The following is a 14,946-nucleotide window of genomic DNA, read 5'->3' as shown; positions in this document are numbered from 1 at the left end:
AATGTTTTTTGTATTATTTAATGTACAAATACAAAATAAGCCTTGAAAAATTGTTGGCACCCACCGCATTCTTCTGAAAACATGAATGTGCTACTGGCCACAAAAAGGTTGGGGACCACTCCTCTAGCATGTCTCAGCCCTACCTCAAAGCATTTGAAGCAGAGCAATTTGTTTCACAGTCACTTTTTTGTTTAAAGTGGGTAGACAGAGATTGGAAGTCTGTGGCAGTTGGCTCTGAACTCTTGCTGCCTGAGACCCACACTTCAACTGTACCTGTAAATATTTTTCAAATGTATTCCACTAAGACCAAGGTGTTGCTTTCATCCCATAGCACATTTCTGCCAGAAACATCGACTAGGCTATGAAAAGCTTTTGTAATAGGACCAGACTCCCCAAGCAGTCCATCATCCTGTTCTTGATTTTGTGAGAACAGCTGCTATGGGTTCCACTCAGGTGGATGTTAGTATACTGAAGTTTAGAGAGAGATCTCCTGCCTCAAGTTTCATAGTCTCCTTCCTTTAGAATTACACTCCTAAAGTTGGTTGAAGCTTTTTCAATATTCACATGGTAAGGCTTTTCCTTCACACACCTGACCTGGATTTTTACTCATGTAACATCTCACTACATCCTACACCTTCCATTTTGCTGTTTCTTGGGGCTGAGCACAATGAACTATCACTGCTTACAAAGCCATGAAGCCTCTGAAATCAAGAAACATTTGAACAGTGATATACATTTATCACCTGGGATTGTTTTTATTGAGCATATTTAGAAGTTAAAGTTTATTACATTCATACACACTGCAGCAGCTCCAACCATAAGTTAGATTGACCTGGACAATTTGCTCCCTTGAAATTTTCTACAACAGCATTTCAAGAGAAGGTTAGCAGTCCAACACATGTCCACCTTTTACCCATGCGCATTTCTGTGCAAGTAGACACCACAGTTTTGACCGTATGAGCAACATCCTGGATAAGATGTGACTTCTGGTCACTTCCTTCCTGTGTGAGTTTAAGCTTATCAACTCTGATTCTAGAAAAACAGGGATGCTTTTTGTTCACCTAGTTGTGTGGCTCATTACCATAGCAGACTATTGCTCCAAATTCACCATAACAAGTGGAAAAAACCTCTCATACCTTAGGCCAAGGGATAAAATTTTGCAAGCTAACAACTTTCATGTGTTTCACTTGTGCAATTCTCTAGTCTGCAATAGGATTTCATAGGTGTGTGCATAATTTGCTTACCTATTGGAATTTAATTGTTCTAATTATGCATGAACAAAATAGACATTTGTTGCATCGTGGCACTTCTACATAACTGTATTTAACACACTCAAGTTCCTGGAGATTAATATCCCTGTAGTTTGCATGAAGATATATTACACACACACACACACACACACACACACACTTTATTAGATCTTTACAGAATAGCTTTCTAATTCTGCAGCTACCACTTTCCATAGGGTAGCACAAGAACCCAGAAAAAATTGTTTTCCATCCATTCCCTGCTCCCCACCCAAATCCCAGCAAACAAACTTTCTGTGTAGACACTGATAAGAGGGCTCACACATTAATGTCCCTACTAAGCTGACCACTCCTATGCTGGATGATGGTGCTTCAGGGAATAAAGATGAGAACTCAAATGTTAGTGTACAAGTGTAAACAAGAATTTGACATTTCAACCACAGATAAAGATATCTTTCTCCGCTTATGTCTGCTCAATTACATGTTAATACTATTCATAGCATAATACATTGATGTATATTAAACATCCAGGGCTAGCATTGGGGCATCCCCAGATTTCTAGTGTAAACTGAAGTTGCCTTTATTGAAGCCCTGACCCCAAAAAACCTACACACAGCAACTAAAACAATGGTTTTTTTTTTTAATGTAGGGAATTCTTCCAGATACAGGGGGAAAAGAAATGGGTAAAATTGAGAGGGCAATACAAAGTTTTACACAAATGGAACGAGCTTTACACAGTCTGCAGCACAAAGTGACATACAAAATAAAAAAGTTTAAGTCACATGGTCTGGGAATTTGTACAGTCTTAATAGGGTCTGTCACGGCGGTCTTGTCTGTGGTCGCCCCTGTGGAGACAAAGAGGAAGGGTTAGGACAGAATAAGGGAAGTATTTTAAGCTTCACCCACAAGCAGCTAAGTGATCCTTATAAACGAACAAGTTAATAACTGTTCTATAAAATGTGGATAATGGCGCAACATTTAAGAGGAGAAGCGACTTGCCCAATTCATCTATGCTAAGGTCAGAAGGAACCATTATGATTCTCTAGTCTGACCATCCAGTACAACACAGGCTAGAATCTCACCCAGCGATGCCGGCATCCAGCCCATGATGAGTGGCAGAGCTACAGCAGACATTTGAGAAAGGCACCAGGCTTGATTTAAAGACCCAAGTGACAGAGAATCCATCACAACCACCTTTGTGCCAATGGTTGGTTACTTTCTCAATTTAAACAAAAAATAACTCCGTGTGTGAATTTGTCTGGCTTCAGTTGCCAGCCCACTGAACTGCCTGTAGACTGATCAAGCCACCCTCTAACCTTCTCTTGGATCAACTGACTAGGTGGAGATTGTCACACCAGAGGGCAGGTTTTTCCAGGCCTTGAGTCACACTTGCAGCCGTACAGAACTAGGAGTAAACTCCAGGACAGAGATTATAGCATCATGCCCTTTCTGTGCCGTTTGCTTTACCTGTTATCCATCTTTCCTGGCCCAAATCCACCACCCCGATCTCCACCTCTGCCTCCTCGGAAGCCACCCCGATCACCGCCTCGGCCTCCTCGGAAGCCGCCACGGTCATAACCACCTCTGCCTCCACGGCGCTCTTCCCCAAATCCTCCTCCTGCAAAGGGAAAAACAAGCACAGGAGTGAAATTGGTACCAAGAATACCTCCAAGGCAATAGCATTTGGAGCATACACAATCTCACCCACCCATGAGGCCTTCCCTCTACTGGTGTGCAGGAGAAACAGAATGGTTTAAGTTACCCATATGTGGTCCTCCAGGTCCTTCCGGCTTTGGTGCCTTGCACTGGTTGCACTCATTACGCCATGAGAAATTCATGTTCTCACAGGCTCTGGAAAATGCAATGTTTGAGAAACATTAGTATCAGGTAAACTCAAAAGTTAACGCTTGGTTCCCCTGCTTGCCAAAGCCTCTACTTACGGGTTAGGGCACTTCCAGTCCCCTGCACGTTGCTGGCCACCGCCTCCACTGGGGAAGCCACCTCGGTTACCTCCGCTAGAGCCACTGTTGCCACTGCCTCCTCCACCTCCGCCACCAAATCCAACACGACCCATGGGCCCTGCATTAAGGAGTGACATAGCAAAGGGGTCAGCCTCACTGGAAGGGACATAGCCATCTGCATCCACAACTCCCAAAGCACTGATCCTTTGTGCAGGACACTCCCCAGCTCAACCACAACAGCACCAGAGAGTTGGATTCAGCAGCCATCTCTCTTGCTAGCAGCCTTTGGTTAACTTCCTACAACCAGATCACAACTTATTTCACTCTTAGCCACATCCCCTAACTGTGGTCACCCACTGGCCAGCCAACTCTGTGCAGCAAGTGATCCCATAATGCACTGTCCAATATGTTGTCTCACATCTGGTCACTCATGCTGAGGCACAATTTTCCCAGTATGCACTGACACAGATAAGATTATGCCACAAATGAAGAATGGACACAAAAATTATGGCCGACCCATAGGTGTATTGTGTACCTATAATCCACAGGTAAGCATGCGTGATAAGGAGGAGGGGGACACTTAACAGGGCTGACCTTTGACCTGATCAAATATTTAAAGTCTATATGGCTAGGCCTTAGCCCAGTCTCTGTTAATGGTTTCGAGACTTGGTTGGTTGTGTCCAGGTCCTGAAAAACAGGCCACTCTCCCGATAGGGTTGGAGCACCCATCCCCATCAGGAGCAAACATTTCTAAATACCTCCACGGCCTCTGCCACCCCGTCCATTTCCACCACCACGGTTGAAGTCTGCCCTCCGGGTAGCAAAGGAGACTTTGATGGGGTTGCCGGAAAATTCCTTTCCTGATTGGAAGAAAGAAACCAGACATGTCAATTTCAGCTTACACAGAGCTTTATGATTCCTTTTTACCATCACAAAAGGAATGTTCCCCACCCCACTTTAACCCACAACCGGTTGAATTTTTATTTTTAAAATAAGTAATTCCTATCCTGGGATGGAAATTTGGAGATTTGATTTTGTCCCACATCGGCATGAAAACGTAGGATCAATTTTTTTTAAAATAGAGTTCTGATTAAAATAACCTGTTTCCATAACTGACCATTTTAAAATCAAGATTGAATGTTTTTCTACATGCTTCAAGAATTTTTTTTTTGGGGGGAGGAGGGGATACTCTCTGGCCTGGTGTCACACAAGATATCAGACTATATCACAGTGGTCCCTCTTCTGGCCTTAGAATTGATGGAGATGCACCTCCAATGCACAACTTCACGGCTGTGTTTTGTTAGTCTGAGATACAGTGCATTCTGGGAAATATAGTCTAGCCATGAAGCCTAGTCCAAGAATGAGCTCAAGGGGCACCTGAACTACAATTCACATGATTGAGATTGTCATATTGATGACGTGAATGTCCTGCCAACTAAAAATTCATTTTCCCTAATGGAAAACAAAATTCCAGTAGAACTGAAATAGTCCCACAGGAAAAACTGCCTCATTTCAAAGCAACTTGTTTTCCACTGAAAGAATACTAGCAGGATTCCTGACCAGCAGCACTAACCCCTTGGTCTCTGAATCAAAGCAGGGCACTACAGCTAAGGGCTTGTCCACACATGGAGCTATTTTGGAACGGCTACTGTATTCACTTCCCACTTTTAATTTGAATTAACTTCCAAATGTAGACAAGCCTTAAGACATAGCAGCATGAGGAATGAATCCTACTCATGCTGATGTCAACTGAAGCCCTGCCGTTGACTCAAATGACTGCAGTATCAGGTGCTGAAGTAGCCAAGTATTATGCAAGACATAAGTATCATCCCCATTTCACAAAGAGAAAAATCCAAGGTTCAGAAGGGAAGCGACATAACAAATCACTACTAAAATTAGAACAACTCCTCCCCTGTTCTAACCCAATAGATCCCACTCCCATCCCTGAACCAGGGGCAGAGAGTCCTGGTTCCCAGCTCCACCATTTATGCTGCTTCTTCAGGAACTCCTTGGCCCAGCTGGATGGAAGCAACTTACCATCAAACCAATCGATGGCTGCCTTGGCAGATGGGGGATCATCAAAAGACACAGTGGCTTCCCCCTTTAGCTTCCCGGTCTCACGGTCTGTGTACAGGTTAATCATGGGCTGCCCAGTTTTCTTGTTTGTCTGCAACACAAACAAGGGGTACATCTCATGAGTTTAGCTTCTGGAGATTAACCTACGGCTGAAGGCTACCCTATCCACTTCCCTTGTTGAGTGGACTGAAAAATGGAGGGAAATATTCTATTGCTTTAAGACTAGTGACTATTTGTGAAATTTGCATCTAAAGATCTCTGAAAACCATCAACAGTAAGTCATGAGTAAGGCTAAAATTTTGTCATGGTTATTTTTAGTTAAAAAGTCACGGACAAGTCACAGGCAGTAAACAATTCCCAAAGCGAAAACAGGACACCCGCATCCGCTGGTCCTAGGTGTCCCCCCTTCCTCTGCATGATGGGGGAGGTTGTCACAAGAGCCCTGAAGAGGGCCCCTTCAGGAGGCTGTCGCCTGCTGCTGGACCTTGTAGGGAGCGACATGAGGAGGCTGTCACCTTCTCACTGCTGGCTGCCAGCTCCAGTCCTTCGGCTAAAGGAGAGAATGGAATATCACCAAGGTCTCTGGAGGTCACGGATTCCTGACTTCCATGACAAACAGCCTTAGTCATGAGGATTGCAAGATGGTCAAAGCAGGGACTACCTTGGTATCAGTCAGAGCCACACTGGCATCGCACCACAGTCCAAACATAAGGTACCAGTAATATCTGTATACTGCCTACTGAGCACCTTCCGTTCAGATCGTTTAAAGCTTTTTAACTAGGCCTTGAATATTAGAAGTTTATATCCCAGTTCTATAATGACAAAACTGGGAGTCTAATGCAGGAGTGCTGAGCTCCCACCTCACCTATCCCACGATACTCCCCTGCCCTGAACCAGAAACACAGGAGTCCTAACTCTCCTATTCTCAGCTAGTAGACCAAACTCCTTCCACGGTAAGACTGCTTGGATTGTACGTTAAGGGCAAGGGGGTACAGGATGACAAGAGAAGTGCCGTTTCGCTATGCTGCTCTTGCAAACCCAGACTATTTAGTTCCCTGTGCTGGTACCTTAATGATTCCTATTTGCTTGAAGTAGTCAGCAACCGACTCGATGGTGACATTTTCACCGAGTCCCTGGACGAAAATGGTGTTGTTGTCAGAGTTATCCTGTTCAGAAGCTGCAAAGTAAGCGAGTGTCACTCAATTTCATACCCAAGGGTCAATCAAGAGAAAAATGTTACCCCACTGTAGATGCTACAGCAATAGCTGCGTAGCAGTGTCTTTAACAAGACCACACCTTAGTAGGTACACAGGCTACACAAGAATTTAATGCAAACTTTCACAGGTTTAAGCTGCTCTAAATTAGCTTTTCTTTTTGTGAAATGGGTATGATGCTTATGTCTTAGATCAACTTCAGATCATCCCCCTAAGTTAACACAAGCCACTTCTGCAACACACGAGATAATTGACCCTGTGAACCCACACTTCTTTGGGAACAGTCACGTACCAGGATCATGGCGTGGTCCTTGGTCCCGGGGCCCTTTTGCACATGAAAATAAGGAGAAATCTAGTTAGTCGGTGGAAACAGACTCATGTCCCACACATACTAAACACATTAAAGACAGCAGGCCAGTGTTGGTACATGTGCTCTGATGTTGAGCCTATGTTTACTTTACTTTAGCCGAAGGCAAAATACTGTGAAGTCAGAGAACTTAAGGTACTTTGAAGACAGTGCTGCAAAACCAGTAACTCTTTTCAGATGTCATACTGTACACAGAAAACGTCTTTCCAACTCTATGTGGAGGGTCAACTACAAAAGCCCTCATAACACACGTTTAATTCTGCTTAGTATCACCTTCCGAGGTCTGTTTAAATCGAGACCTTTGCATATACAATTTAAGCTACTACCCAAAGAGATCTCTGTCCACATGTTTATATACACCTTTGTCATTCACATCTTTCAGTAACATCATGTTGTAGCATCATACCACTTGCTACCCTGGTTAGTGTCACAGTATATAACCACACACTTAACAGCTTTAAGATTTATGCAGCGATATAGTGGCATTAGCCCATGCCACACATTTAAAGTGAACTAACCTTGCATAAATATAGCTTTATTTCACTTAAACCATTATTTACCTATACAAACCATTTATAGATATATATATATTAGTATTTTTGCTATATTTAGACATTTCACCCATTATACCTTTAATCACACCCATATCAGATCAATAATTATCTTAATGAACCTAAAAGCATATGCCCAACACTGGTCTCTTAAAACTAAATTGACCTGATCAAGAAATCATTCATGCCAAACCCTTTTCAGCAAACCCATGGGAACTCTCCTGGAAGTGTTCAGATATATTTTGTTTGGTATGTTTGAGTGCAAAAAATACCTTTTTCCTTCTTAAGATACAAGTTTAAATATAAACCATCTTTCTTAAGGTATAAGCTTACAAAACCATGTAATATAGTCAAAGGGAAGTTTACACAAGACCAGAAATTCATTCCAGTTTTTGGGGACTTCCCCCATTTTCTTTACCAGGAACCATAAAAAGGTATGTAAACTCTTTGCATTGTTATCCTCAGGATTGCATGCAATTCCATTACCATGTTTTAACTCCAAAAATCACCAGCACTTAAAGCTCCTTGTGTGTTTTGTTTTTTAAAAAAGAAACCACACACAGACCAGACACTTCTAGGAAGTAGCACTTTCGTTTTCTTTCCCCAAAGCACACTTTTTTGTGTGTGTCTTGTTGCAAAACATTCAACCAAGATGTATTGGCACCAAGAACTTTGGTCAAAGTAGAAGCCCAGTGGACGTAGAAATAAGTGACACCGTATGTATCTCAAGAACTCATTTGGTATAGAAGGCTGCAGAGGGTGCTCCCATAGGTTATATCTGATAAATGGTGGCTTTTCCTAACACATAAAGGTTCTGCATATGAAAGACAAGTCTCTGGAAAATATATATATATACTTTTTTTGGTTCAAGTTTTGAACTCTTTGGACTTACCACCAAACTTATTGAAGCCACCACGCTCACCACCGCTGAGGAGATAAGTTAGAAGATAATGAAGCTTTTTCCATGGCTAAAAGGTTCACTAAAACTACCAGATCTTAAAATCCTGACCAACACTTGTTTTTTCAAGTTTTCTGAAAGCCTAAAGAATGCTCCTTTCAACCTTGTTCTGTCCCTCAGCATATTTAGGCTTTTTATTTATTTAAATACACCCTTTGTCTTGTAAAATTGGAATGGACAAATCTAATACAAGTGCAACTCTGGCTTCCAACCTTCTCCTATTACTTCAGCCGTCGTGATGTACACTTGAGACAATGCTGACTCCTCGATGCAGTCCTAGCGTGGGTAGGAATCCATGAACTGCATGTTACAACTTATTTGTACAGTGTATTCCCCCCAGTCCCGGTGTTGATACCACCTAAACATAGATACATAGGATATTTGCTTTGAAAGCATATTAAAAAGCCAACCCAAGTTCCCTAGCATAGCATAATAAACTGATTGACCACTAAACCTGGACCTAACATAAGCTCTCTCCCTTCCTCACCCTTAGCTAACATGTGGAAGGTCGAGAATTGATAAAGTTCATTGACTTTCATACCTGTAGCACATAAAATGCAGAGTTTGTTAACAGATAACATGTAGTGTTAACAGCAGATAACAAGTAACATCAACAATACTTTGATTTCCCCCCAAGCTAATACTCACCTTTCTAAAAAAACAATTTAAACTCCTGATCAACAGTTCACAATCAATATTATTTGGCATCTGTTTCTCAACTTATTCCTTTTTAACAGACCACTGAGCAACCCTCTGCTGAGGGAGGATTGTTACACCAGGGCAGTTTAAGACACTGCTTTTCTGTGTGTATATAGTGAGATAAACCAAAAGCAAGTCGTATATAAATGTGATCACAGCTGCTGAAGCTGCTAAGTGGGTGCCCAAATACATCCTTTAACCCATGGAATATCTCCAGTGTGTGGCTGGACCACAGAATTAACCAAGTTTGCTACACAGGTTGTAAGCAACCAGGTTGGAAAGAAGACAACTTCTCCTCTGACTGAGGAGACTTACATCCCTTGTTTCTTACCAAGATGACCCAGGTGCTTTGGTGAACAGATTATAGCACCAGACAAAATGCAAATAAACCTTTGCTGTAGAGAGATTTATAGGCCCTTTGAATAGCGATAGTTATAAACCTTCAGTGGATACCTAGACAGGGTAACATGAAAGTTCAGCAAGCGCTTGGAATTCACACTGTGCATTTGATATGTTAAGACATCTGATGTCAGACAACTCTGATAGTAACCACCAGTGGGGTATTTTACCCCCATGCATAAATTGTCTACTGTAGATATGAACCTACATTGGTTCTTAAGGTAGACAGTAATGGGAGTCTGCCCCTCACATACAGGAAAAGCTTTTATTGCCAGTCAATCTCCACCCCCCTATAAAACACTGCAACTCCCTTACCATACGCAGTATGATATGGCATTCCACACATGCACACAAGAGCTTCTATGTAATGCAACACACCCTCCCCTAACATGTTAATTTCAGACAGAGCTAGAGACAGTAACATTTAAACCCACTCCCTCTCCCACCACAAGCATCTAGACACCTACCCCATGCCTCCACGACCACCACGGCTGCCTCTTCCACCACGGTCGAAGCCACCCCGGCCATATCCTCCTCTGCCCCTGCCACCACGGTCTTGCTGGCCACCTCCGTAGCTGCTCTGATCCTGGCTACCGTAGCTGCCACCACCACCGCCACCACTACTGCTCATGGATGACTGGTCCTGGCCATAGCTGCTGGCTGGAGAGAACATGTGCTCAAAGTTACAAAAACAGGACAATCTTAGTGATAAGAGCAGGGACACTGGAATCAAGACTCCTGGGTTCATCCACAGCTCTGCAAGGGAAGTGGGGTCCAGTGGGTTAGAGCAGCATGGGGAGTTCATATTCCAGGGTTGTATTTCCAGAGCCGCCACCAACTTGCTGTATAACCTTGCAATAGTCATTATCCAAGCCTACAGGCTGGGGAGGAGAGGAAACTCACAGGGTTAAAAATTAAGATGCCTGCATGAAAGTACCTTAAAAAGAGGGTAACTTATCAGCTTTAAGACACGCGTAATACTTCTTTGAAAACTGTAGTGACTTCCATTCTCCCTCAATGGAATTTGGATTCCCCCCAGACCAAGTTTCCCAGGCTTTCAACCATGACACACGGAGCACAATAAAGATCAACTCACATCCACTGTTGCCCCCGCCGCCTCCTCCGCTGCTGCTACTGCTGCTGTACTGGCTCTGCTGCCCATAGCTTTGTGGAGGGTTGTAAGAAGGCTGCTGTCCATAGGAGCTCTGTGGTTGGCTGCTATAGCTGGATTGCTGGCCATAGCCTCCACTTGGGGGCTGGCCATAGCTTGTGCTTTGGGAGCCGCTTCCATAACTACAGATTAAAAAAGATCATTGCCCTTTAAATACACATCAAGTCTCTTTTCAATTCACCAAGTATTTGGCTTGTAGGATACCTTGATCACTGAGGTAGTGTGGTCTAACAGACAAAGCACCAGACCAATTCTTTGGTTCTATCCCCAGCTCTGGGAGGGGAGTGGGGTCTAACAGGTTAGAACAGGGGGGCGGGGTCTAGTGGGTTAGAGCAGGGAGGGAAGGGGAGAGCTGGGACTACACACAGCTCTGCCACTGACTGTGACCTTGGGCAAGTCCCACCCCCACAACCTGTAAAAAGATTAAAATTTCACAGTAGGTGTTGTGATGCTAAATGTAGAAGTGTCTGCAAAGTGCTTTGAGGTCCACATACACAGGATGCTAGAAAAGAGGAGAAGGGACACATGCAGGGAGAGCTATGGGAAGACGAGGACTCTTTAGCTGTACCTTCCAGTTGTCGAGCTGGCTGCCGGTGGCTGGGAGTAGCTAGGATAGGACGAGGGTTGCCCATAAGAGGTCTGAGAGGTCTGGCTGCTACCGTATCCAGTTGTTCCGTAAGCTGGGGGTGTTGACTGAGTGCTATAGCCAGCTAGCAAAAAAATAAAGAGCTCCTTAAAATATGGTGAGGCTGGGTCCCTCCTTCTATACCTGAACTGCACTGAAACGACTGAGAGGCATCAGCATATCACTTCATTTCCCATAGGAGCTGTGGAGACAGCTGTGTTGCTCAGTGTGTCAAGAACTGGACCATGACTCAGGAGACAAGTTCTATTCCCATCTCTGCCACCAACCTGGGCAGTCTCCTTGCTGTTCTGTGCCTCGGTTTCCCCATTTGTAAGACAGGGGCAATGACATGAGATTTACTGATTTAAAGCACTAGAGAAGAAATAAGTATCACCCTAAACTTCTACATATGGGGAATCCCTCCATCAGCCCTGAAATGCAGGTACCTCTGGGGATGCGATACAGCAGCTGGCTAAGAGATGCACAGTTGCTGGGGTAGGGACTGAACCAGCAATACAGCTGCAATAACGAATGGATTCTTTGATGGGATTGGCCATCTGCAGAGCAGACTGAAGGGCAAATACTTGGCTCTGTGTCACAGGAGAAAAAAATGCTTTGCACTGATAAAGTGATGGGACTTGCTGGCAGTGAAAACCTGCCTCACTTTAGCCTGAACTGCGAGCATCTCCCACAATGCACCTCGACCAAGAGACTCTAGCACTTACAGCTTTGACTCTGGCCATAGGAAGAACTGTAACTGTTTTGTCCATACGCTGAGGTGTCTGCAGACTGGCCATAACCGCTGTAGCTCTGCTGGCTGTAGGGCTGGCTGGTTTGCTGAGAGTATCCCTGTCCCGGTGGTGCTGGGTAAGCCCCATAGCTGAGGTAGAATGATCAGACACATCCATCAGGTTAGATATTCCAGACAGGATGCAATGACTCCATTGTTAAGGATGCAACAGTTTAGAGAGAGTTTTTCAAAGGTCCAATACACCTAAGCAGACTGATCTGGAAATTGCCATGACACTATTTGTTGCAATTTGGGAGCAACCACAGCATGCTAGGAGCCATGAATGGCGGGAGCAGCCACAAATCAAGAGATTTAACAGCAGGAACTGATGGGTTTGTCAACTGATCTACAGAGCATTAAGTAGAGAAGCGCTTTTTGCCATGTTCAAATATTAACTGATTAATCCTCAAAACGAAACAGGTTAGAACCTAAGACATGTGACTGAACTGGACATTCCTAAGGATAATAAAAATATCCAGAGTTTAAGGGTACCCAGGAGTGCTGCAAGGGATATAAAAGCTTCCAGTCCGGCCAACTAGCAGTCTGTCATGAACCTTTGCAATATTATACTACGTAGAGTCTCTGCCCTAAAGAGCTTACAAATCAAGGGGGTAAATTCTAGGAGGAGGCTCCCTTTATGGTCAAGTTATTGACTAACTCTTTGAGGTAGTGGGGTTCTTTTGGGGGTGGTGGTGGAGGACTTTTCTCTAATCCAGATAATGCTGGTCACTGTTGGAAAACAGAACCTGGGGTAGATAGGCTCGCTGATCCCATCCAGGGCAGGTTACTGGGCTGGATGGTCCAACTGATCTAAGACACCAATGGAAGTGAAATGAAGGGAAAAGATTCCCAGGATGAAGCCTCCCAGTGTGCCCGTGATGAGCCAGCACTGCCCTCCTTTTGCAAAGCTGACTGACAGCTGGGCAGGGGTATCTAACACTGCCATCCTTCGCATCAGATAGCAACACAAATCTATACCGTGCCACTTCATAACACAGAAGCAGGGACATTTACCTCTGGGTGGCTGGCTGGCTGTAATCTGCAAGAGACAAAAGAGGAAAAGGAACAAATTAGACCGCAAACCGATGCCCAGCTCCTGAGAGGTGACAGAGGGGGATGAGGGGGCTGCTACAGCCATCAGTCCAAGCCCTTGTGTCTGTGTGTGGCAGGAAGGCCCCCACCCGCCCTGACCCAACCCCTGGGCAGTGGGAATGGATCAGCAGGGCAATTCACCCCGATATGGGTAGCACAACAGTGGGGACTGGGGGGCTATTCCCTGTACCTATGGCAAACGGGGCGGGGTACGTACAGCCCCAGGCAGCTGGGGGGGGGCATTTACCCCCTAGGGGAGCCATAAGGCCTGTGGGGGGGGGGGGGGTGGAGCGAGGGGGACGACCGTTGGTTGGGCGGTTGGGGTCCAATGAACCCGCGCCGCGCGCCAGGCGCGATCAGGAGGGGGCGGAGCGAGAAGTACCCGGATGGAAGACTGCGGCAAAAAAAAATCAGGAGCACCACGCATGCGCTAACTTGCGCACGCGTGCCCAGAGCGGCATCCAGCCCCTCCCGTCTCTGCCGCGCATGCGCGCCTTCAGCTTTCCGAGCAGCGCGCAGAGGCCTATACGCCACACCGAGCATGTGTTACTCTGCGCAACGCCCTTCTTCCCCCACCACGCGCTCGCTCCCCCCCTCCTCTGGCGCGCAGGCGCACTTCACTCAGGTGCGCAGAAGGGAAACGGTTCACGCACCCCCCCCCACAAAATGGCGGCCACAGGCCTGGGTGGCGCAGCTCGAAAAGAACGTGCCGACCCCCAAAGCGTGAAGACGGGGCAGGCACAACATGGCCACCGCGAGGCGAGCAGTAGGGGCCCCACCGCTGCCCCACCTTTTTCCCACAATGCACCGGGCCCCACCCCCCTCCAGGGGTACGTCAATGCCCCCCATTCCGGGGGGATATTGCCCCGCTTCCTGCAGCCAGGGCGGGGGTCACCCCCTGAGGGCGGGAGCTTCCCGCGTCCCTCCCCCTCCGGCTGCAGCGGATACACCGCCCGGTGGGGGAAGGGGGGGGGACTGAGGCTCGCCCCGCCCGGGGGCCGTTACCATGGGGGCATTTACCCCCCATCTACGGGGGGGGCGCACGGCACCCTCAGCCCCGCCCCCACAGGGCCGGCTCTTCTGCCCCCCCAGGGGGTTGCTCCCGTCCCGAGCCGCCAGTGCGCGTGTGTGGGGCCCTGGCGCGGCCCAATGGTGTCTGTAACCGCCCCCCCGCGCCTCACCGTTAGAAGCCATCGCTACTGCTGCCCGAGTCCCCTCCACGCGCTGCTGCTGCGGCTGGACTGAGCCTCCCGCCCCCACCCGGGCGCTACATATACTCTCCCCTCCCCCACCCCCTGCCGTCGGCCTGTACCAACTCCCCGGCAGCAGGGGGGGGATGGCGCGTGCCCAGCGCTGCGCCGCGCTGCTGGATCCCCCCTGACACCGTCCCGCAGCCGGGCGCATTGTTCTCCATGGGCCGGCCGGGCGGCTTTTCTCTGTGCACAAAAAGCCCCTGTTCTCCCCCCCCCGGGAAGGGGAATGGTACAGGCCACCCGCAGGCGGAGGAATGAGGTAATAGGGCAGGGTGGAAGGAACCAAAGGGGCCGAGGATCCGGGGGGGAGGCAGTTTTCGCGTGTGTGTTTTCTGTGGGGGAGGGGCTGGGCTTGGGGGGGGTCTCTTTTTGTGTGGTTGGATGCGTGTGAGGGGGAGGTTTGTGTGCAGGGTCTGTGCTTAGGGCAGTGTGTGCCCGTGGGGTCTGTGTGCGGGTCTGGGGGTGTGTGTGTGTGAGATCATTGTGGGTCTGTCTCCAGGTGTGTGTGTGTGTGAGAGAGAGAGCGAGATCATTGTGGGTCTG

General features: G+C 46.9%; 1 protein-coding gene across 2 annotated transcripts; it reads right to left on the bottom strand.

Moving 5' to 3' along the window:
• Positions 1–731: 731 nt before the first annotated feature.
• FUS (FUS RNA binding protein) lies at positions 732–14,422 on the bottom strand. 2 transcript variants are annotated; one of them, XM_050956820.1, is made up of 15 exons: positions 14,332–14,422; positions 13,073–13,097; positions 11,994–12,148; positions 11,212–11,353; positions 10,569–10,765; positions 9,940–10,132; positions 8,309–8,343; positions 6,791–6,823; positions 6,352–6,461; positions 5,246–5,375; positions 3,967–4,068; positions 3,188–3,326; positions 3,010–3,098; positions 2,715–2,865; positions 732–2,092 (listed from the first exon to the last, which is right to left on the bottom strand). In XM_050956820.1, the coding sequence occupies exons 1-15, from the start codon at positions 14,342–14,344 to the stop codon at positions 2,053–2,055; spliced, it is 1,554 nt and encodes a 517-aa protein (XP_050812777.1). In that variant the 5' UTR covers positions 14,345–14,422; the 3' UTR covers positions 732–2,052. The 2 variants fall into 2 exon arrangements, with proteins under 2 accessions (XP_050812777.1, XP_050812778.1); XM_050956821.1 differs by lacking the exons at positions 5,246–5,375; positions 6,352–6,461.
• Between the last annotated feature and the right edge of the window lie 524 nt (positions 14,423–14,946).

The sequence above is a fragment of the Gopherus flavomarginatus genome, chromosome 5, assembly GCF_025201925.1.
Source record: "Gopherus flavomarginatus isolate rGopFla2 chromosome 5, rGopFla2.mat.asm, whole genome shotgun sequence".
Lineage (NCBI taxonomy): Eukaryota > Metazoa > Chordata > Testudines > Testudinidae > Gopherus > Gopherus flavomarginatus.
The sequence above is the reverse complement of the archived record's forward strand: the minus strand, read 5'-3'. Positions and strand labels throughout refer to the sequence as shown.